The sequence below is a fragment of the Macrotis lagotis genome, chromosome 3, assembly GCF_037893015.1.
Source record: "Macrotis lagotis isolate mMagLag1 chromosome 3, bilby.v1.9.chrom.fasta, whole genome shotgun sequence".
NCBI classification, from domain to species: Eukaryota; Metazoa; Chordata; class Mammalia; order Peramelemorphia; family Peramelidae; genus Macrotis; species Macrotis lagotis.
In genome coordinates this window covers 216796850-216821146 of record NC_133660.1, presented here as the reverse complement: position 1 = coordinate 216821146, position 24297 = coordinate 216796850, and the positions used below count along the sequence as shown (strand labels likewise).

Below are 24297 nucleotides of genomic sequence, written 5' to 3'. Positions count from 1 at the left end.
ATACAACGGTTAGAGCAATGGGCTTAGATTCTGGAAGACCCAAGATCAAATAAATCTAAATACTTACAAGGTGTGTAACCCTGGGCAAGTTGCTTAATAGCCCCTAGCTCCCCAGGGTTGTTGTGAAGATCAAATATGATATTATTTGTAAAGTGCTTAGCATAGTCTCCAGCCCATAGTAAGCTCTTGATAAATGATTGGATTTTTTTTTTCTTTCCTTCCTACCTACCTTCCATTCTTCCTTCCTATCCAAAGACCCATGGTTTAGTGAAAAGACCGCCAAACACCAAATTAGAAAACCTGCATTCAAGTCCTGGCTTTGAAACAACAGACCATTTGACTATAAGCAATTCCTTTATCTCTGAGTGTCTCGTTTTTTTTCCATCCTGTAAAATCGTCATAAGACTTAAATCCTCTGTATCACAGAACTGTTGTAAGAAAGCCCTTCATGAGTCTTGAAATGCTATAGAAATGGTAGCTTTTCACAACATTATATGATCATCATCATCAATCATTTCCTAAGAGACCATTATTCATTACTAGATGAAATAGCTGGCTATAAGACTGTAGTCTAACTGTATCCCAACCTCCCAATTTCTGTGTTATACATTAAGGGTAGAATGTGAATGCTTGTGCCTTCCCAGAAGACTGAATTTGTTATTTTCTTTTCTCCTTATTCTTTATTATTAAAGATGATACTGCTTGTCAGGAACTACAAAATATGTCTTTTAAGAAGCATCTTTTACAAGATACCCCATGAGCTTTGTGCTCTCTCTAAGTGCTCCCTAGCTTTTCAGTTCTGTGTTAACTGCCACAGAATGAAAACACATAAAACCATGGGTCCAGCTTTTTAAAACATCATACTTTCTGTGGGTTGCTGTCTAGAAAAGCATCTTTATGAGTCATTTCTAGAATGGTATACAGACAATGACATCGATAATTGAGCTTTGAAGTTTACAAACTGCTTTTCTCATAATAATTCTCTGCAATTGCTAATTCAAGGGTTTTATTTTGGGTCTTGACCTGTGATTTCCTTCATGCAGAGATGCCTGTCCTTACATTGATATAAACCAATAGCTCATCAGCAATTTGCAGACTTGGGGAGTTGTCTGGAGTCATTGAAAAAGAAAGAAATAAGCATATACATGGTGCCAGACATTACAAAGTGTTTAAAAATACTTTTACAGTATTTCATAGAAATTCTGGGAATAATACTTTTATTAATCCCATTTTACACTTCAGTAGACTGATAAAGACAGTGGTTAAGTGATTTGCACAGGGTCACACAACTTTAAGTATCTGAGGCTGCATTTGAACTCAGATCTTTCTGACTCCAGTCCTAGCTCTATATCTGAAGGGACCACTTAAACTGAATCTGAAATTCTTCTGAGTCTAAGCTAATGTATCACATAACTATTTATATGTCAGAAATAGGACTTGAACCCAGGTCTTCTAACTCCTAAGACTTGTCCTTCACCCATCATCCTTTACTGCCACAAATAAGTATCATTATCCCCATTTAAATAGATGAGCTAATAGAAGCTCATTACTAGTTAGTGTCAGTCAAGATTTTTACCCATGTCTCCTGAATCTGGCTTCACTACTCTTTCTACTACATCATTTTGCATTTGCTTTGAAATGAATGTTGCATTGTGAATCAATTCGGTGTTAACAATAACAGCTGAAGTTTACATTATAGTCTCTTATATAAGCATCTATTTAATTCTTTTCCAGGCCCACAGCTGCTCAGCCAACCTACTATCACCATAAAAAGACACTCAAGTCTTCTGCTTTGAGTGAGGCAAACTGTCAGTCACCAAGTTTTTGCTTCTACCTTCCATGGTGCTTCCCTGACCCTTCTCCATTCAGACCTCCCCTCAACTTCAGATCTTTTTCTCCCGATTTCATTTTACTTCCTGCTTAGTCATCTGTACTGATTCTATCTCTAGACTTCTGACTTTTACCTCAGCAAAGCTTCTGTTTCCTCCCTTAGATCTGTTTTTGGACCTTACATTGAAAGAAGTATTTGTTATACCCCTCTCTTTCTCTGCACCTCAAGAGCCTCAGCAGTAAAATGAGGCAGTTTACCAGATCAATCAATAAATATTGGTCAAATATCTATTATATGTTTAGTACTGTGCTATATGCCAGAATGCAAAGACAAAATCAGAAATAAACCCTTTCCTCAAGATACATGCCTTCTCCCAGTGGAGGTAGTATTTATGTAAATAGAATTTATGAAATATATACAAAATATAGTTATCCCTTCCACATTGCAACTTTCCCTGACATGGTTTCAATATATTACAGTCAGCATAAGGAATTAAATGGGAATTTGGGGGACTTTTGTAGAAGCCTCAGACATGAGGCTGGCAGATTACACAGAAGGAAAATATAAAATTTCATGCACAGAAATACATAAATATATGCATAATATTGTATGTGTATTTTTATCATTTATAATAATAATTATTATAATTTATTTTAATAATCCACACTTCTCAGGTGTGAAAGGAGAGTCAAAAATTTTTGCATAAATTTTCCAGTTTGCAGAGATTTGTGCCCCTTATCCCTGTGATGTGAAAGGGTTAACTATAATATTTTTTAATAGGAAGGACCTGATAGCAGAGGGAATCCAAAAAGATTTCCTATAAAAGGTATATTTGAGCTGACTACTGAAGAGTATTATGATGTAAGTGTTGCTTTCCTTGGTGAACAGATGAGGGAATTGGAAGATTATATTGCACAAGACAAATCCTTGTCATGGGGATGCCTAACTTTTGGTGGGAAAAATTACTTTGTTCTTCTATTGAAGGCTTTCAGTCCACAAGTGTTAAGAGAGATGACTTTGAAAGGCTGTTAAACAGAAGTCTAAAAAAGATTGTGTTGACTTGGCAATCTTACCACCAAATTTTAGTACAAGAACTGTTGGACACTGCCTGCATTTCAACTAAAAACACTGCAGAACCTTAGGGGGAGGATAGGGGCAGGCAAATAACTTTGCCTTTGGCTGCCACACATTGGAAATTGGGTTTCCTTCTTTAGAGACAGGAATCACTAAAGATCTTCTTCCCCTGGTGAAGAAGGAATATCCCTTCACTGAAGGACAAGCTAACCAAATGAAAGTATCTGGAAGAGGTTAAAGGAGAAAGTCAAGAAAATGACCAATATCTGTCCAAAATGTCTCAATGTACTAGTCAAGAATGTTGTTAAGTCACAGACAATTCATGAAATACCACAGCTGGTTAGAATCATCTGTGGACTAAGAAAAAGAGAAATGCCTATTTTTGATGGGTTCAGTGGGTTGAAGAAAGGGACTTAAAGTAACAGAACAATAGAAATCCTTGTCACAGAAGAAACATTTTGTTCCAAAACCCACCCCCTGCTTCATCCTACCTTCTCAAAAAAAAATTTATATGTTCCCTTATATTTTAGGCTTCCCTTTGCTTCTAATCATTCAGAGAGCTATAGATGTGCAGTCTATGACAATTCACAGAATTGCTGTCATTTAAAACTAGAAGGAATATTTGAGATTATCTGTTCCAATGCTCTCAGGTTACAGGTGAAAAAACTAAAGCTCAGAAGAGAAGTTACTTGTCTAAGACCACACAGTAAGTTAGTAGTCTTTCTTGTGATTTCATTTTTCAGTCTGAAAATAATTTGAAATTCCCTAGTATGTGGAAAGATTGGAGAGAGGGACTGAAATGTAGGTTTAGAGCAACACCATTATATATCGCCCCCCCCCCCAAGTTTCAACTCTCAACTAAATTTATTAAGGTTTGGTTCTCAAATTGCATCATGTCAATTTTACTTGATATATTTAGCTTGTAATTTTTGGGAAATATGGATATTTATCAATATTTCTGACTCTCACCGTCCTATATGTATGCAGTAAATGTTCTGAGTAAAATGTAGAATTGAAATAATTCTTCTTATACTTGACTTATACACAGAATGATTAATGTGGAAAAATGCTTCCATGATTGCAGATGTATAACCTATATCAGATTGCTTGCCATCATGGGGAAGGGATGAGAGAAAAAAGGGAGGAAAAAAGGAGAAAAAAATTTGGAACTCAAAAACTTATGAAAATGAATGGTAAAAGCTCTTTTTTCATGTAATTGGGAAAAAATAAAATACTTTTACAAATAAATAAATTGGCCACACAAAGCCCTTTTTCCTGAGTTGGTTCAGGAAGTGTTCGTAAAGGAGAAGGCACTCAAGTTGAACCTTGAAAGAAAAAAGAACTTCAAAAGATAGAGATGTAGTGGAAGCAGTCCATTTTAAGACTCCTCAAAATAAGAGATAAAAGCATTATTGTTTTGGTCCAGGTCACATATAATGCCTAGCAAGAGAATTTGTTTAATTATTTATATGAGATAAGAATATTTTATGATGTGAAACACATCCACTTATTACTAACTGATGAATATGCAATGACTATTTGATAGTATTGTTAGAGGACTGACACAAAGTATTACTTCTTTATAGTTTATTATAGCCACTAGATCATCACTTAGCATCTTAATAGTACTTGTAATTTAAACAATATAGAGAGGCAGGATGACATGATCAATAGAGTGTGGAACTTCAAACAAATTCTACTTCTGATACTTATTTACTAACTGTCATCCTTGGCAAGTTACTTAATTTTTATTATTTTTATTAATTTCATTATTATGTTCTATGTAAGATTTAGCTAATAATTAGATATCAGTGAATTCAAAGGAGTTACACCCTAAGAGCTGACCACAGTGACAGAATCACAAATCATTGGAGTATTCATGTAGCCTTGATAACAGGAATGAGGATATTTACTTTATTGACAAGTCACATGAAAGAGAGATGTTTAACATTATGGTTATATTATAGATTATTTGGTAGAATGAAAAGATCATTGGGAATGGAGTCAGAACTAGGTCTGCCCTGGCACCTACACTTGCTATATTGATCTGAATATTGACTACATTCCTAAAATAAAATCCTTTTTATCCTTGGTCTTCATCTGAAATCTCATTGAAAATTGTGGGAACTTATAAAATGTGGGAAACTCTTGGCATGGAAAATTCTCTATCCATGCAAGTAGCTACTTCCTTGTAACTTAAAATCCTAGAGAGTGACTTTAAGCTTAGCTTCTAAGCCAGAAAAAGCCTGAGACTAGTTTGTGAGTTCCCAGATCATACTTCAAGTTCATGCCTGGGGGAAAAGAGTAGAATTAAAATTCTGAATAACTGACAGTCCTGTTTAGCTCCCTTTCTCTGTGATTCAGTAAAATTAGATCAATATATAGACTTGCCCCTCACCTTCTAAGAACTTTGTCATTTCACAGAATCATAATAATTCAGGCAGGACCATAAATCATAGGTTAAATCTAAAAAAGGATTAATCTAACTCCTTCAATCAATCAACAGGTATAAAATAATTGCCTACTTTGTGCTAGCCACGGTATTCAACTAAATGTTAAGAGAAATGATTATTTGTCTCATGCTAATAACCAGTTACTGAATTGGGACTAAGGTTTTTTCCTGCTTCCTATTTCCTCATTCAAAAATCAGCCCCTATAGGTTATCCAGCCAACCTTTAAAGGACAAGGCTAATGATAAAATGGAATCTTATTAGGCAAGATGCACCCAACTGGTGCAAAAAATCTAATCAAAAAGTAAAGAAATTTTAGTTTTGGTGAATTCTGGTCCATTGTGTTTTACTCAAACAGGATTGAGGGGAAATGGGTCCCCTTTTTGTCTATATTGCTTTATATAGGAGTGGACTGGGCAAAAATAAGTCTCTTTACTCAAGACTGAGTAATTGGCATCATAGCCCCAGTTCCTCCTTAGAATAAGCCTATCTCTCATTATGATATTCATTCTTTCATTACTTGTTTTTTGGGGGGTTTTTTGGGGTTTTTTTTGTTTTAGGTTTTTGCAAGGCAAATGGGGTTAAAGTGGCTTGCCCAAGGCCACACAGCTAGGTAATTATTAAGTGTCTGAGACCAGATTTGAACCCAGGTACTCCTGACTCCAAGGCCAGTGCTTTATCCACTGCACCACTTAGCTGCCCCTCATTACTTGTTAATGTTGATTTCCACCCTCTTCCAAGGACATATAGGCAATGAGTGGGTTCCATTGGGGGTCTTTGGTTTAAGAGAGACAGGCAAATAACCCTTTTATTGGCTATCTATTATACATAATTAATGAAATTGTTAATTACCCAGAAATTTTATCTTTTGTACTTTTAATATCTCATATACCCCAAACAGAGACCATTATTTTCCCAAAAATCTACCTCTCTTCCAAAGTTCCCAGTTACTCAGGGCACTTCTTTCCTTCTAGTCATCTATATTTATATCCTCAGTTTTATCCTTGACACTTCACTCTGCCTCAACCTCAAATATCCAATCAGTTATCATATCTCATCATTTCTATCTCCATAATTTCTTAGGGGTTTTTTTTGTTTGTTTTTTGCAGGACAGTGGTGTTAAATGACTTGTCTAAGGTCACACAGTTAAGTAATTATTAAGTGTATGATATCAGATTTGAACTCAGGTCCTTCTTTCTTTCACATATATTCTTTCTTCTCCACTCACATAGCTAAGATATAGTTCAGACCATTATCACTTCTTGTCTAGACTATGGAAATAGTCTTCTATTTTGTTTCAATGCCTCAAATCTCTCTCCACTCCATTCAGTCCTCCAACTAGCTATCAAACTGCATTCCAAGGGATAGCCATGCAAAGGCACAAAATCAGAACCTTCCTCTATGGGAAAGAGTAAGACCAGTTTTGCTGGTCTGTAGAATACTTGGAGGGGAATAATTTCTAATAGATTTAGAATGCCTTTAATAACTTTTGGGACACCCTGTATTGGGGCCAGTCATGTTGTAAAAAATTTTAAATGCCAAAATAGAGGGACTTATTTTTGATCCAAGATATAATAGGGAGCCTTTGGAATTTTTTGATCAAGTGACATGGTCAGAACTATTCCTTTGAAAGATGGTGAGAGAGTTGAGTCAAGAAGACCAATTAGGAGGCTCTTGCAGTAGTCTGGGTAGGAGGGAAGTGATTAGATCCTGGACTAGGACTGGTCTTATTAGAGAAGAGATAGACACAAGAAATATTGTAGAAGTAGAAGTAACAAAACTTGTCAACTGATTGGATTGGGGTGTGAGAATGGGAAAGAATGAAGAATCTAAGATGGAACCAAGGTCACAAAATCTTCATTTTTTTTGGATGAGGTTGCTAGAGGTCAAAAAATTTAAATGATTTCCCTAAGGTGATACATAAATGGCAGTGTCTGGATTTGAACCCAGAGTCATATTTATCTCAAGGCTATGTATCTAATCAGTAGCACAGGGTCTCCTGACATAAAATGCCACCATACTTTTTCTGATATGGAAATGGATTTGGTATTAGAAAGGGACCTTGGGAATCAATTGAGACCGATTTTATAGATAAAGAAACTGAGTCCAAAGCTGTCTAAGTGCTCACAAGCAATTCCTTTGGATTCCTTGTCAAAAGCATGCTATTGCAGCATGTATAATATTTCCAGTATTAGACATATTTTAACTTGAGTAGAAGACCTATAATTCCTTTCTTTCTTTTTCTTTTTTAACAGGCAGGAGAAAAACACTATCATCCCTCTTGTGCATTATGTGTCAGATGCAGCCAGATGTTTGCAGAAGGCGAGGAAATGTATCTTCAAGGTAAAAGAAAAAAAATTTGAGAGATCCAAGAGGCACAGGGCATCTAGAATTGGTCACAAGTTCAGGGAAATACAAAAATTTAAACTTAAATAATTTTAGTTTAAAGATCTGGTTAATTAACCTGTATTATAGAATCATAGGATTTGTTGCCTTCAGAGGTTCTAGAAATCATCAGGTCTATTTTACAGAATGAGTAAATGAATGAATGAATGAACAGATGAATAAAGAAGCTTTATTATATGCTAAGCACTGTGAAGTTCTGAGGATATAGACTCAAAAGTGAAAAAAAGGCTTTGCCCTCAAGGGGATTACATTCTAATTGGAGAGTTAGTAGACTGGTGGCCAGGGAAAGGTGAAGTCCTATGGCTGATGAGTGAAGCCATCCAGTAATGAATCAACATGTCCTTTTCTTTCTTTTTTCTTTTCTTTTTTCTTTTTTTTTAAATTTATTTAAGTCAGTAGGGTTAAGTCATAGGATTAAGTGACTTGCCCAAGGTCACACTGCTAGGCAATTATTAAGTGTCTGAGCCAGAATTGAACTCAGGTCCTCCTGACTCCAGAACTGGTGCTCTATCCACTGAGCCACCTAGCTGCCCCAAATCATGGGATTTTTCAAAGGAAACTTTTTTTTCAAATCCCTCACTAATAGATGAACTCTCAGAAAGATTACAGTTCAAATAGCTATTCACATAGCTGCTTCTAGAACACTTTTAGTAATGGGAAGTCACTTTCCAAGATAACTTATATTGTTTCTAGACAAATTTAATTGTAAGGGAGTTCTTCCCTTTTTACTTCCTACGTATCTTTTCTAATTCTCTATTCTGTGTACCTCATGTTAGTTATAGATTGCAAAATTTCATATCAAAATCGATCCATTTCTTGCTATTACATCAGTTTTATAGAAGAATCTTTAGATAGGAAATACTCTGATTTAGGGATTCAAGATTTGTAATACAAATAATGACTGTTACCTGCTTTCCTAAGCCTGGGGCACCTTTTTCTGGTTGAAAATGAAAGGAAAAAATGTTAATAATGAATGAAGAAAAATCAAAACAGAATAAAAAACTTCGGGAATTAATATTAATATTAAAGGAATTAGATCCTTTTATTTTAGTTTTTTTTTAAATATTTGCAGGGACGGCTAGGTGGTGCAGTGGATAGAGCACCGGCCCTGGAGTCAGGAGTACCTGAGTTCAAGTCTGACCTCAGACACTTAATAAATACCTAGCTGTGTGGCCTTGGGCAAGCCACTTAACCCCATTTGCCTTGCCAAAAAAAAAAAAAAAGATTTGCAAAGAATTTTCCTCCCAACACCTCCAGCAGGGCAGTTAATTCAAGTATTTTTGCCCTTATTTTGGAAATGAAGCTGTTTTCCAAAAGGTAAACTAATCTGTCCATGGTCCCTCAACTAATAAATATTAAAATTATGGTCCAAACCTATGTCTTCATTCCCCAAATTCTACTAATACTTTAGATATAGTGGACATTCAAAGTCAGGAACAAAGTTTTTTTTTAATATTAATGGGGATCTCTAGCACTTCTCTTTGTTGAGAGATTGTATATAGATTGTACAATATAGATTGTAACACAATAAATTTGGGGTGGAGAGTAAGTCTTAATATAAACATTCATCGCTCTTATCCTTCTGTTTCAATCATTTATAGATCTTTTTAATATGCTCACTTAATAACTACTAAATTAATATGCATCAGGGCCATTCTTCCAAGGCTCATATATTATGTTTTGCTTGAAATGTCTAAAATTCCCTCTATTACTATATGCTTAACTGATCTTTGCTGAGTTTGTCCTATTTTTCCACCTTTTCTCTTTTCACAGTATAATAAAAAGAAAACCAGGTTAGGAATCAGTAGGTCTTGATCCTAGTTTCATTCTTATCACTGATTTACCATGTGATCTTGGGCAAGTAATGCCACATTTGGGGGCCTTTGATTTCTCAACTAGAAAATTAAAGGCTTTGTACTAGATTTTCTAAGGTCTTTCCCAGTTTTTCCTTTCTCAAATAGTCTATGATTATTATCTTTATTTACTTAACACTCTGGTCAAACAGATGGATCTGTTGTTAAGGTGATTCTAAGTCAATTAGTTAGGGCTAGTTGGAAAGATGAAACTCAAATCCCCTTTCAAATACAGCTTCCAAATTAATATCCCCTCATTTATAAATATTTTTCTTTTGAAGTCTCTGATTGGATCCAAAATATAATTGATTTATTATCTCAATTGTTTTTATTTTTAAAGCACAACCCTATTTTTCTGGTACCAGTTACAGCCAAATAAATATTAGCAATCTAAACAGCCTCAAATATTTTCCACTGCTCCTTTCATCAGACAAAAACCAGCCCCATATTCATTGTTATAAATACTTGGTGAAAGGAGCTATTTTGACTGATCTCATTGATCCCCTAAAACAAGGTCCTTTTCCTAAGGGTATGAAATTATCCAGATAGTCCAGATCTCTTCCATCTCTCCCCACCACCCTCCCCCTTCCCAACTTCCGATCAACACTCATTCTTGACTCTTTCCAGTACTCTTTTAAAGACAGTAACTTACTCATGGAAAACAAGAGCCTACAGGATGGGAGTCAAGCTCTGCCGTGACATTGCACATGAACAGAGTTAAGTTTAAAGGGGCAAAAACATTTAACATGATATAGATAACTGAACTGAGTCAAGGGAACTAACCTCTAATTCCAATTCTGTCACCAATTGTGTAACTTCAAATAAGTCCAATTACTATTTTTGACCACATTTTCCCTTCATTTTTAAAAGGAAAGCATTGGACTAGAAAGTCCTTTGAGTTCTATATTCTTTGATCACTTCCTGGTCTAACATTGTGTCTTATATAAAAACACTGATCATCTATTCTAGTTCTAACATCCTTTGCTTCTAAGGTTTGTCTGTAGGACACCCTATACCCAAACAGCTCCAGGCTACATTATATCATTTGTAATTTATCTGGCACTTACTCATAAATATCTCCTTCATTGACCTGTCACCTTTGATGGAGCTATTTTTTTTTAATATGGTTCCAATGTCAGAACTCATGTCCATCTTTTTTTTTTCTTTTTTTTAAGGTTTTTGCAAAGCAGTGGGGTTAAGTGGCTTACCAAAGGCCACACAACTAGGTAATTATTAAGTATCTGAGACCGAATTTGAACTCAGGTCCTCCTGACTCCAGGGCCAGTACTCTGTCCACTGCACCACCTAGCCATCCCTATCTTTTTTTTTGAAAGATTTTATTTATTTTGAGTTTATAATTTTTTCCCCTAATCTTGCTTCGTTCCCCCCATACCCTACAGAAGACAATCTTGGTCTTTACATTATTTCCATGGTATGCATTGATATAAGTTGAATGTGATGAGAGAGAAATCATATCCTTAAGGAAGAAAAATAAAGTATAAGAGATAGCAAGATTACATAATAAGATAATGTTTTTTTCTAAATTAAAGGTAATTCAAACTCCCCAACTCTTTCTCTGGATACAGATGGTATTCTCCATCGCAGAAAGCCCCAAATTGTCCCTGATTGTTGCTCTGATGGAATGAGCAAATCCATCAAGGTTGATCATCGCCCCCATGTTGCTCTTAGGGTGTACAGTGTTTTTCTGGTTCTGCTCATCTCGCTCAGCAATGTCACAGCAGCCTTGATTCATTCAGTTAAATGGCTTATATCCTATATCTATATCCTAGAACTCCAATAGTTATCTCATACATATACCACTGTTTGTTAAGCCATTCCCCAATTGAAGGATAGTCACTTAATTCCCAATTCTTTGCCACCACAAATAGGACTGCTATGAATATTTTTGTACAAGTGATATTTTTCATTCTAATAGCAACATGGGGTGATGGTGAACCTTGATGGACTTGCTCATTCCATCAGTGCAACAACCAGGGACAATTTGGGGCTTTCTGCAATGGAGAATACCATCTGTATCCAGAGAAAGAACTGTGGAGTTTGAACAAAGACTAAAGACTATTACCTTTAACTTAGGATAAAAACCGTTATCTTATTATATAATTTTGCTATCTCTTATACTTTATTTTTCTTCCTTAAGGATATGATTTCTGTCTCATCACATTCAACTTAGATCAGTGAATACCATGGAAACAATGTAAAGACTAACAGACTGCCTTCTGTGGGGGTGAGGGGAGGGAAGCAAGATTAGGGGGAAAATTGTAGAACTCAAAATAAAATCTTTATTTAAAAAAATGATTCTTTTACCCTTTTTCATCATCTCTTCAGGGTATAGACCCAGTAGTGGTATTGCTGGATCAAAGGGTATGCACATTTTTGTTGCTCTTTGGGTGTAGTTTCAAATTGCTTTCCAGAAAGGTTGGATGAGTTCACAGCACCACCAACAATGTATTAGTGTCCCAGATTTCCCACATCCCTTCAACAATGATCATTGTCCTTTCTGGTCATATTGACCAGTCTGAGAGGTGTGAGGTGGTATCTCAGAGATGCTTTAATTTGCATTTCTCTAATAAGAAATGATTTAGAGCAATTTTTCATATGACTATGGACCACTTTGATTTCCTCATCTGTAAATTGCCTTTGTATATCCTTTGCATGTCCATCTTTTAATCTTGTGGTAGTATCTAGATCCTCCTATGCATACTCCTCATGTCTCCCAAAAGTGCTGGAGGACTTTACATATTTCTCTGAACCTTATATGAAATCCTTTGAGTACATGGGGTGTCTGTTTCTTATCTTTTGCTTTGTTATTCCATGACTAGCTAGTTTTCTTTTTCAGTTTTATAAATATTTTAGATCTTTCCAGTCATCACTAGAATACAATTTTTCTTGTACTATACGTAGCAGCCCACTCAAACCCACCATATATTTTTTTCTCTGTTGTCCTTTGGGGGATCTACAACTTAAATTCTTTGGATATTCCATGATTTGCAGAAGCTATCAGAAGAATTGATGTGAAAAAGATAAACCTTTGTTTCTTGGCAGAAACATTGAAGTGCTTTGTCCTTTCCATCTCCATCTCATTTTACAGCTGAGGAAACAGAAGCAAACAGAGTGAAGTGATTTGCCAAGGGTCACACAGCTGGTAAATGTCTGAGGCCAGATTTGAACTCAGAAAAATGAGTCTTTCTGACTGCAAGTTCAATGTTCTGTGTCTGATTTCCCCATGTGGCCAGACATGTGGCTAAAATTCTTTCAGGGTCTCATATTTTTCCTAAGGTCATTTCCAAATCAAACATTTTAAGATTTTATGACCTTAGGTAACTATTTGACTTGTTATCTCTGTATGTCAATCTAAAAATAGTAACAACAAATCCATTATAATGTATAATTATTACTTTCCTAACACAGTTATATTCCATATAAGATTAGTAATCTGTGAGATAGAACCTTGAAAAATGAAGGAAAAAAACAAAACAAAACATCTATTGTCTTCTCTGTACCAGGCACTGGATAAGCACTTTCCAAATATTATATCATTCGAATCCCACAACAACCCTGAAAGATATCTGCTGTTATTTTCTCCATTTTACAGTTGAGGAAACTGAGTCAAGTAGCTGTTGATTAACTTCCAAGGGTGACAACAGCCTGTCCCATTGGCAGAATTTAAACTCAGGTCTTCTGAATCCTCCTCCAATGTTATATCCAGAGTGCCATGTACCTACCTCTTACTTAATCAACAAAACTAATTGTTATGCTAATTAGAAGTATTTATATTGTTATTATTATTGTTGTTGTTAACTAAGATTCATTACCACAAATAGCATAGAACACTGCACTGGGAGACTAGATCTGTCTCTGACTGTTATCAGTTATGTGATTATGGGCATATCACTTCATTTTTATGATTTTCAATTTCTTCTCCTCATAATCAGTATAATAGTGTATGACTGCCCTTCTAGAGTTGTTATGAGGATCTAATAATACAAGCACTTGTAAAAATTACAAAATAGATGGCATTCCTTACAGTTAAAATGCCTTAATCCCGTACCATTTTCATGGATCAGACAGAATAAGAGTTTTTCATATTGAATACCTTATAGGCGTTTCTCCGTGATTTTGGTGCTAAAGGTTAAAGGAGGGAGGAACTCCATTGCTCTAGACATAGGAAATAATTAGACAATTGCCATGGCAAGTTGCTTAGTTACTCAGTTAGATGCCTTAGAAAGCAATCCTAATGCTTCTATGCCCTTTTTTTTTTCTGTGGGGTAGAGCAATAGTATTCATCAGTTTACTAATAAATAAAGCAGATTTCAAACCATTTTCCACATTTTTATTGTGGCACATATTGATTGTATTATTTACTAGAAATTTGTAAACTTTTTTAGGCTTCTAAGAATGGGCTGACTTGCTTTGCACTCCAGATAAACATCTTGTATATTGGGAACAAATGATAATTGACCTTGACTTTTTTTTGTGAAAAAGATATTCTATTGGCAAATGCATCAAGATCGTCTTTTCACTCATCCTTAGCAACTTTTACTGTTAGTTTCACAGAAAGAAAAAGTTATAGGAGTAGGAGTCAAGAAAACTAGGATTTTTTTTATAACTTAAGACTTATACCTTCAACATGATTGTATCTTTCCCTCATTGAGTTGAGTGTTCTGATTTACACAATGTTCTAAGATCATTTCATGTTCAAAGATTCTATATTCTATGGTTTGTTTATTGAATTTTAATTTCCCATTTCAAGGACTCTTCTAGATCAGAACAATCTATGTACCTTTTTGAGCTGAAAGACTAGATGGTACTATTAGATTTAGGGTTTTACAGGACCTGAATTCCAGTTCTCCTTCTGATATTTACTGTTTATGGGGTAAACCACTTCCCTTCTCTGGGGACTCAGTTTTCTCATTAGTAAAATGAGAAAATGACTAGGTGATTCTGGAGTCCTTCCACCTCTAAATCTATGATCAATTGAGATAAAGTAGAAACTATTTTGTAGCTGGAGAGCAGTCTATAACTGTGACCTATGATTATTACATAAACTCTTGTTTGGGTTCCAACAGTTCTTAACTGGTTTATGGCAGTGAGGAGATTCAAACTGAGAACTTGTTAACTTTATAAATTAGCATATAATTGGAGTGGAGAGAAGCAATGGCTTAATTTTGCCAATAAATTATTTAAAGAGAACAAGAATTGTTACACTCAGTCTCTTTCTTATGGTCCTAATCCATCAACCTGAAAATCTCATTAAAAAAACAAAGCGGCTTAGTACCTTGTCTTGCAAAGCTGCCCAGAGGGTTGACAATCTTGCAACCTGACTTTAGAGAACTACACGCTGGCTCTTGTGGCTTAATTTTTAAAATAAGGAAGATATTCAGATTTACCTACCTGAGACCCTATTTACATATGACCTTCATACATTCCACAATACTCTTGTGAATCCCTAGTCATAAGATTCTCATAGAATTTCAAACTGGAAGAGATCATCCGAATCAACTTCACTACCGAAATAATTTTTACAGATAAACTGAAGATTGTAGAGGGGAAATTCTTTGTTTAAAATGAAACACTCTCTGTGGCAGAGCAAAAATTAGAATGCAGAACTCCAAATTCCTATTTTATACCAAACCACACACTTGATCATAGCTAACAATTGTCAGAATTGTACCCAGGTCTCATGTTGTTGTTTATTTCAGTTGTCTCTCACTCTTCATGATCCCTTTTGGAGTTTTCTTGACAAGAGATACTAGCATGGTTTGCCATTTCCTTCTCCAACTTATTTTATGGATGAGGAAACTGAGACAAACTGGGTTAGGTGACTTGTCCAGAGTCATACAGCTAGTAAATATTTGAGGCAGGATTTGAATTCAGGTCTTCCTGATTCCAGACCCAGGACTCTATTCACTGCTATACCTCATTGCCCTGGATCTCATGATCTGAAAATAAATATATTTTTGAAAATAAATAATTAACTCTAAGCAATTCATTTGCAGGTACATCCATCTGGCATCCAGCCTGTAGACAAGCAGCTAAAACTGAAGAAAAAAACAAGGTAATATAAGTCTTAATATCATCCCAATTTCTTTCCTACTGATGATTATTTTAATTACTGATATTTTGCCTTCTCCATAATCTAAGATGTCCATCATTTATTCTTTTTTTGTTTATGAAACCTTCATACCATGCGACCCACATGTAGGGGATATGAAAGTTGTATAAAATGTGATCTCCAACCTCCAATTAGAAAAAATGTCCAGTAGGGAATCAAGGCCACGCAGACATATGACAAAGTAACCAATTGTTCAACTCATAAATAAAGATAGTATTATTATTGCAAGCTTTCACAGAAGAGCTGAAACATGAGTTGAACATTTCAGAAATGAACAGGTTTTGAAGAGGCAAAGAAATCAGTTGTAGGTGTATAGGGAACTAGATAGATAATTTAGATAAAAAAATAAAGGCAAGGAACTGTAGACAGAATTATAGATTTAAAACAGCATCAGAAACATCAATCTCAGACTGATAACAAGGGATAAAAACAATAAAAAATTCCTCATGATCTTCAATAAGGTTTAAGTCATCAGACTTAGATAAACTATATCACAGTGCATTATAAGGACTAGCAGATACAGCTTTTGGGAGTCATCTTTGATAAACTACGTTTTTATCTAAATAACTAATAATTAGTGAAATGTAAATTAAAATAGCTCTGAAGTTACTTGCCAAAAAGATTGACAAAGAACACAAAAAACAGAAAATGAATAATGTTGGAATAGCCCAGGTAAAGCAGGCTCATTAGCATACTGTTTTCAGAGTTGTGGACGATTTCAGTCATTCTGGAGTGACTTTTGGAATTTTGCCCCAAAAGTTCCTAAACTGTACATACTCTTTTAACCAGATATACCACAAATAGGTCTATACCTCAAAGAAATCAGGGAAAGAAAAAAGGGACATCTATATTGATTATATGTATAATATATATTTCTATCATCTTTTTAGAATACAAGATATTCTATCGGATCTATTTAGAATACAAAAGAATTGGAAATTGAGGGTGGGATTCCATTCGGTTGGTGGATGACAAAAAATTATGGTACATGTTACAGTATATTATTGTGCTTTTAAGAAATGATGAAAAATTCAGTTTCCTAAAACTAGGAAAAGTTGTATGGTCTAATGAAGAGCAAAGGGAGTAGAACTAGGACAACAGTTTATTTAATGACAACATATGAAGACAAATAACTGAAAAGACAAACAGCTTTGAAACACAAGAACTTTGATCAATACAGTGACCAACAATAATTCCAGAGGACTGATGATGAAACATTTTATCTGCCCTGACAGACAACCGACAAATTTAAGATACAGAATTAAACATACATTTTTGGACTTGGGCAATGGAGAATTTGTGCATATGTATATGTGTGTATGCATATTTGGTATAAGGAATTTTTTTCAGTTGTGAGATTAAGGGAAAAAGTGAAAAAGAGAGAAAAAGTCTTGACTTTTTAAAAAGTAAAACAAGTCATGGATTCAGGCCAGGGAATATTTACTTTGACAAAGACCAAGGAGTTCATAGTGAATAGTATATTTGAATGGAACAGGGAGGGGACTTTCCTAGAGTAAAGAATCCATTCATGCATTCATTCACTTATTCATTCAATCCTTCATTCAAGAACCATGAATTAAATATCTATCTATAATGTGTGCTTGAAATTTGAGTTATATAGATTCATTACTGGACCTAAAGATTTAGAGTTGAACTTAGATTTCAATTAATATAATTCTATCTTTTTCAAATGAGTAAAGCAAGGTCTAAATGATTTACTTAATGGCACCAAGGTGAATGAGCCAGAATTCAAAACTAGGTCCTTAGATATGATACCTTTCTTAATGGTGCTCTCACCATTTACTAAAGTAAACATGGTCAACCCAAATAGCAGTAAGCAACATCAAATAGTAAATATGAATTAGCTATAATATAGGATAGACCATATTCAAAGTTAAGTTGGCAGAAAGCAAGATCATTTCTAACTAGAATGATATTATGTACATAATTTACATATATATATGTAATTTTCATATATATGCATGTCCATGTATGTGATATATATGTGTTTGTATGTAATAAGACAGAAGATAATGGTCTAGACTGAATATGGTAAAGCCATAAAACCAGTCAGGGGATTTAAGTTTTAGAAATTAGGGCCTGTTAAAGATTTTACACAAAGATATTTCATTGAGGAGATCCTAAGTATGGGCAAATATTATTTTGGCATGAAATATACTTGCCCCTGAAGCATGTTTTATCCAGAAATTTATGATACTAATGAATTTAATAAGTAGACCTAGTAGTTAATCCTTAGACTATTATGAACACATGGGCATTTTATTTATTGTGGAGAGTTTGGGGTCTTTTTTCTTGATGTCTGTACTTCTTGAGTAATGTGGTTGTAGAAGCCAAATAATGTAGTAAGCCTGATCTAATACAGTTGCCTGTTACTCAGTTTCTGATATTCTACACATTGAAATCACATTTGTTCAAACATAACAACATCTGGTTATTTAAAAAAAGAAGAAGCTAAGCTATTAGCAATCATTAACAGACTTTTATTAAGCACCTGCTTTGTTCAAGACCCTATGCTCAATGTTATTGGTATTAAAAAAATCAGATCCTGACCTTGCTATTCAGGAGCTTACAAACTAATTTAGAGGAGAATATGCATGAATACAACTCCAATACAAGGCCAAATGCAATAAATGTCACAGGGAAAAACAGACAAATGGCTATGAGAAATTTGAAGGAAGAAAGAGCTTTTTAAGTTGGAGGGATTTAAGGGAAGACTTATAAAGGAGCTGACTCCTATATTTAAAGAAGAGATTTTATTTCTATTTTTATTTTAATCTTTCTTTTACAGTTATCCTTTGTTTTGATAAATATCATCATTTCAAATGTATCTCTTCTCCCTAGTAAAATATGTCTTATAATATAGAAAAAAAGAAATAGTTCAGCAAAACCAACCTAACACATTCACTATGTCTGAGAATATTCAATGACTAAAAGAGTATCTGAAGATGCCTTGGTCTTGCATACAAAGACTATTGATATGTTTGGATAATGATAACATCTAGGAACCAAAATATTTTAGAATCCTGAAATCTCATAGTTTGAAAAAAGTTCAAAGGGATTCTTCACTATTTGAAACAGGAATCTTTACTTCAGTTCACCAACTCCCACTGGTGACCTTCTAGCTTCTGCTAATATATGTTTTGTCCAAGGAAATTAATTATTTAGCCACAGAGTCAATTTCATTTTTGGATAGTTCTAATATTAGATATTTTCCCACTCTGAATTAATTCCATTCTCTCAAATTGAATGCAACAATTCTATCCTATTAGAAGTCAAAGAGCCCCGCCCCCCGCATTAGTAATAGTAACACACAGGAATATGTTAACAAATTATAGAGCTCAAATGAAATGTAGGATTATTTGTAAAAATATAAATTACTAAAACAAACACAGCAGAAACTTGATAATTTTAATAGACCAAGCTCCAAGGAAGAAATAAATCAAGATTAATATAGCTGAGAAATACAACATTAAACAGATAATTAGAGATAATTTTTCTAATGAATATAATGAAAATTACTAAATAAAATTTTAACTAAATTATGTAACAATTCATTTAAAATAACCACTACAATGGTATAATTTAAACCTGTCATGCTAAACAATATTAGTGAGTCTTTTAATTTAACAAATTAAAAAAAAACCTTTAAAATTCTATACAAATAATCATCAGATGCAGAAAAAGTTTTTTTCATGAGCAAATACATATTCATGGTTATAAAACTACATTAAATATGGGGAAATATACATGAATATTAAAACTACGTAAGCTGAAAAACAACAAGATAATGGAAATGAATGCTACAAAATTATAATGAAAACTTAGCAGAAGGCCTGGATTTATGCCTCTTCCTAACTCTGTGATCTTGGACAAATCCCTTAAATTCTATGGGTCTTGATTTCCTTTTTTATTAAAGGAAAAGTTTAGACAAGTTGATCTTTAAGATCATTTCTAGCACTGAGTTTTCGGGCCTCTAATGGTGCCAAACTGCAACTATGATGTTGTAGTATGATGAAGTGAATTGGAACCTGGTCTTCAAGTCAGGAAACACCTGATTTCACGATCCATCTCTGTCACATTCTAGCTATATAATGCTAACCAAGTCTCTTAACCTTCCATTGCTTTAGACACCTCTTTAAGACTTAAGTTATAGAGAAAGTGCCAACTTACATTGGGAGTTTTGTCATCTGGGAAGACTACAAATAATAGATCCAGTCCTTGTCATCTGTGTAGGTCTATAAATGATAGACCTTTACACATGAATTAATTTTTTTTTAAGAATTTCCTTTATCCATATGTTTAGAGATACCAGTCTTCTCCATGTTTGACAGTGAGGATTAGGATTCTGATGCTCGGTACTCTTTTGTTCATTGCTGTTATTGAAAAGATTATATTATAATTAAATGCTAGAATGTGGCCTATGCTTCTCAAATCAAAATTAACATACAGTAGTAATTAAGGAAATCTCAGAGTGGAAATAGAGTGAGCTGGGGATAGGAGAGGAAGAATGATAATCTCATCTTGAGGTAGTAGAAGGATAAGATTCAGAATTGGAAGAGAGATATTCTAGATCCAGGCCAGGTCTTTGCTAAGAGTAATTATAGAGGTTGGCATGAATGACTCTTGGACAGTGTTCAAGCTTAGGAAATAAGAAGTAAATTAAGAATTCAAAGATCAGAGTTAAGCCTTTGTCTAAATTCAAGCTGTTTCCTGAAAGCTTGATTGCTTTTTATTTTAGAGTTGCTCATGTCACAGTTGACTGTGACTGACCTCTCAGTAGAGTAGTTGAATCAGTAAGGTACAACTTCAGAATTATATACAACTCAGGTTCAGAGCTACCCAGTTAGGCCAGATTGATAATAGGATCATAGATTTAGGACTAGAAGGAATCTTAAATACTATTGAGTCCAAGTCTCATTTGGTGGATAAAAAAAGAAAATTGAGGCTGAGAGAGATTTAAGTGACTTGCCTAGAGTATGAGATGGTACCTAAGAGTTATTTTAATTTTCTTTTCTCTAATTATTGGTGACTTTTAAATTTTAATATTTCTTTTTTTAATTACATATAAAACAAATTTTTCATGTTTTTTTTTAAATTTTGAATTTAAAATTCTCTTCTTCCCTCCTCTTTCATTGAGAAAACAAGCAATTTCATAAAGTATATATGTACAGTTAGGCACCACAAGCTTCTATTTTAGTTATATTGCAAAGTCATATTGTGAGGTCTTGTAAAACATATTTCTGTATTAGTCATATGTAAAAGTAAACATAAACCAAGAAAGCAAAAACAAGGAAATCAAGAAAAAAAGTAAAAGTATGCTTCAATCTGCATTCAGATTCTTCTCTGAAGAAAAATGGTGTTTTTCATCATAGGTCCTTCAGAATTATCTTAGATCATTGTATTACTAAAAATAACTAAGTCATTCACCAGATTATAATATTACTATTTCTGTGTTCCCTGTTTTCCTGGTTCTGTTCACTTCACTTTGCATCAATTCATGGAAGACTTTACAGATTTTTCTGAGAGCCTCCTATTTATCAATTCTTATATTAGCACAATAGTATTATATCACAATCACATATCATAGCTCCAATTAATGGAAATCCCCTAAATTTCCAATTCTTTGCCACCACTAAAGAACCTGCTATAAATATTTTTGTACATATAGATCCCTTTCCTTTTTTAAAATCTCTTTGGGATGCAGGTCTAGTAGTTATTTTCCTGGGTCAAAGGATATGCACAGTTTTAGAGTCCTTTGGGTGTAGTTTCAAATTGTTCTAGAGAATGGTTAAACCAGTTCACAAATTCACCAACAATGCATATGTCTCACTTTTCTCATATGCCCTCCAACATTTGTCATTTTTCTTTTCTGTCATATTAGACAAATAATAAGTGAAGGGGATACCTCAGAACTATTTTAATTTGTATTTCTGTAATCAGTGATTTAGAGCAATTTTTCGTCTAATGATGGTTTTGATTACTTTCTCTAAAAATTTCATGTTGGTATCCATTGACTACTAATTTAAAAATGATTCTTATTTATATAAATTTAACTCCATTTTCCATAGGTTTGAGGAATGAGGCCTTTCTCAGAGATACTGAATTTTTCACAATTATGATTATCAACTGCATTTTCCTTCATCCTTTTCTCCCTCTGTTTATCTCACTCTCACTCTTCTTTCACTCTGTCCATTATCAAAAGTTACTGTATCCTCCTATGTTCATACTGTTCTGTCTTCCTTTCTTCCTCCTTCTTTACTTTAGGGCAAGAAAGATTTCTGTACCCAACTGAATGTAAAAATTATTCCCTCTTTGAGCAAATTCTGATGATAGTAAAGCCCCCCCCTCCTCCATTTCCCTCCAGTGTAAAAGTTCTTTCATTCCTCTTTTATTTGAGATAATTTGCCCCCATTCTGCCTCTCCCTTTCCCCTTCTCCTGGTGCATTTCTCTTCTTATACCCTAATTCAATTTTTTTAGAGATCATCCCATCATATTCAACTCTTGTCTATGTATACTTAGTCTAAGTGCCCTAATAATAAGAACGTTCTTAGGAGTTCCAAGTACCATATTCCCATATCAAGAGTAACAGTTTAACCTAGTAAATCCCTTATAATTTCTCTTTCCTGTTGACTTTTTTTTAGATTTTTCAAAGCAATGGGGTTAAGTGGCTTGCCCAAGGCCACACAGCTAGGTAATTATTAAATGTCTGAGGTCGGATTTGAACCCAAGTACTCCTGACTCCAAGGCTGATGCTCTATCCATTGTGGCAACTAGCCACCCCTCCTGTTGACTTTTTAATGTCTCTTCTGAATCTTATATTGGAAAGTCAAATTTTTTATTCAGCCCTGATCTTTTCATCTGGATTGCTTGAAAGTCCTCTGTTTTGGTGTATATCCATTTTTCGCCTTAAGGATTATTCTCAGTTTTGCTGAACTAGGGATTCTTGTTTGTAATCCTTTCTCTGTATTGCCTCCAGAATATCATATTCTAAGCCTTCCAAACCCCTAATGTAGAAGCTATTAAGTCTTATGTTACCCTGACTGTGACTCCATGATATTTAAATTGTTTCTTTCTGGCTGCTTGCAGTATTTTCTCCATGGGAGTTCTGTAATTTAACTATAATATTACTGAGAATTTTCATTTTAACATCTCTTTCAGAGGGCGATTGGTAATTCTTTTGATTTCTATTTTTACCTTCTAGTTCTAGACTATCAGCACAGCAATTTTCCCTTGATAATTTCTTGAAAGATGATATCTAGGCTTTTTTTTTTTGATTTTGGCTTTTAGGTAGTCAAGTAATTTTTAAATTATCTCTTCTCAATTGTCTTTCCAGTGAGCTATTTCACATTTTTTCCCTATTCATTCTTTTGATTTTGTTTTATTGCTTCTTGATGTCTAATATTGTCTTAGCTTCTACTTATCTAACTCTATTTTTGAAGGAGTTATTTCTTCAGTGAGCCAATTCTCCTTTTGAAGTAATTTTTTCTTCAGTGAATTTTTGTACATCTTTTTTTTCATTTGTCCAATTCTGTTTCTAAAAGTTTTATTTTCTTCAGGTTTTTTTGTGTACCTCCTTTACCAAGCTATTGATTCTTTTTAAATATAATTTTCTTTCATTATTGTTATTTCTTTTTCCAATTTGTCTTTTATATCTCTTATTTAATTTTCAAAATTCTTTTTGAACTCTTTCAGAAATTCTTTCTGAGCCAGAGACCAATTCACATTTTTTCTTTGAGGCTTTAGATTATAGCAGTTTGCTTTGTTGTCTTCTTTTGAATTTATATTTGTTAGAAACTTTTTTTTACTGGTGACTCATTTTTTGACTTTGAACTTCATATTAAAGTTGGACTCTTGTGATGAAGGGGACACTATCCCAAACTGCAGATTTTTGTGCAGCTATTTTCAGAGCTAGTTCTGAGGATGTATGTAAACTTTTAGTTCTTTTAAGGCACATTCATCTAAGGAGATGTGTGTCTACTACTCTCTTGACTTAGGCTGTGGTCTGAGAATAACCATAAGCATTCTTTTATGCCCTGAAACCAGAGTTTCCACTCCCCTGTGACCACAAGCTCTAGTATTCTAATGTTCCTCCTTTCCCTGGAATTTCCAGCTAGGACTGCAACACAGATCCAAATATGGGTAATTCAACAAGTCCCTGTATCCAGTGCCAGGAAAGGGACTCCTGTAATTTTCTGATGAATGGTCTGACCCCCTTACCACCTCTGGGCTGAGAGCTCCCGGAAACCACTGTTGTCACCAATTCTGCTGGTCACCTCCACGTTCTGCTGCCAGTTTGCTGAGGAAAGATCTGTGCTGGGACAGCCTGAATTAAAGTGTGCCCCATTTTCATCCCAGTGTGATTGACCTTTTCAGCTGATGGCTTTTCTAAGTTATTTTGGGCTAGAAAAATTATTTTACCTCATCCTTTTGTAAGCTCTATCACTCCAGAATTTGTTTTGAGGCATTATTTAAAGGTATTTAGAGAGGAATTTGGGAGACCTCAGATTTGTTCCTGACTTTTCTCTATC

At 34.4% G+C, this 24297-nt stretch overlaps 1 protein-coding gene across 3 annotated transcripts in view; it reads left to right on the top strand.

Moving 5' to 3' along the window:
• The window catches only part of ABLIM2 (actin binding LIM protein family member 2), a 235014-nt gene that overhangs the window by 103535 nt on the left and 107182 nt on the right, over positions 1-24297 (top strand). For all 3 annotated transcript variants that reach the window (XM_074229842.1, XM_074229840.1, XM_074229841.1), the window contains exons 7-8: positions 7611-7698; positions 15632-15690. In XM_074229842.1, coding sequence (XP_074085943.1) covers positions 7611-7698; positions 15632-15690 — 147 coding nt within the window. The remainder of the gene's footprint in view (positions 1-7610; positions 7699-15631; positions 15691-24297) is intronic.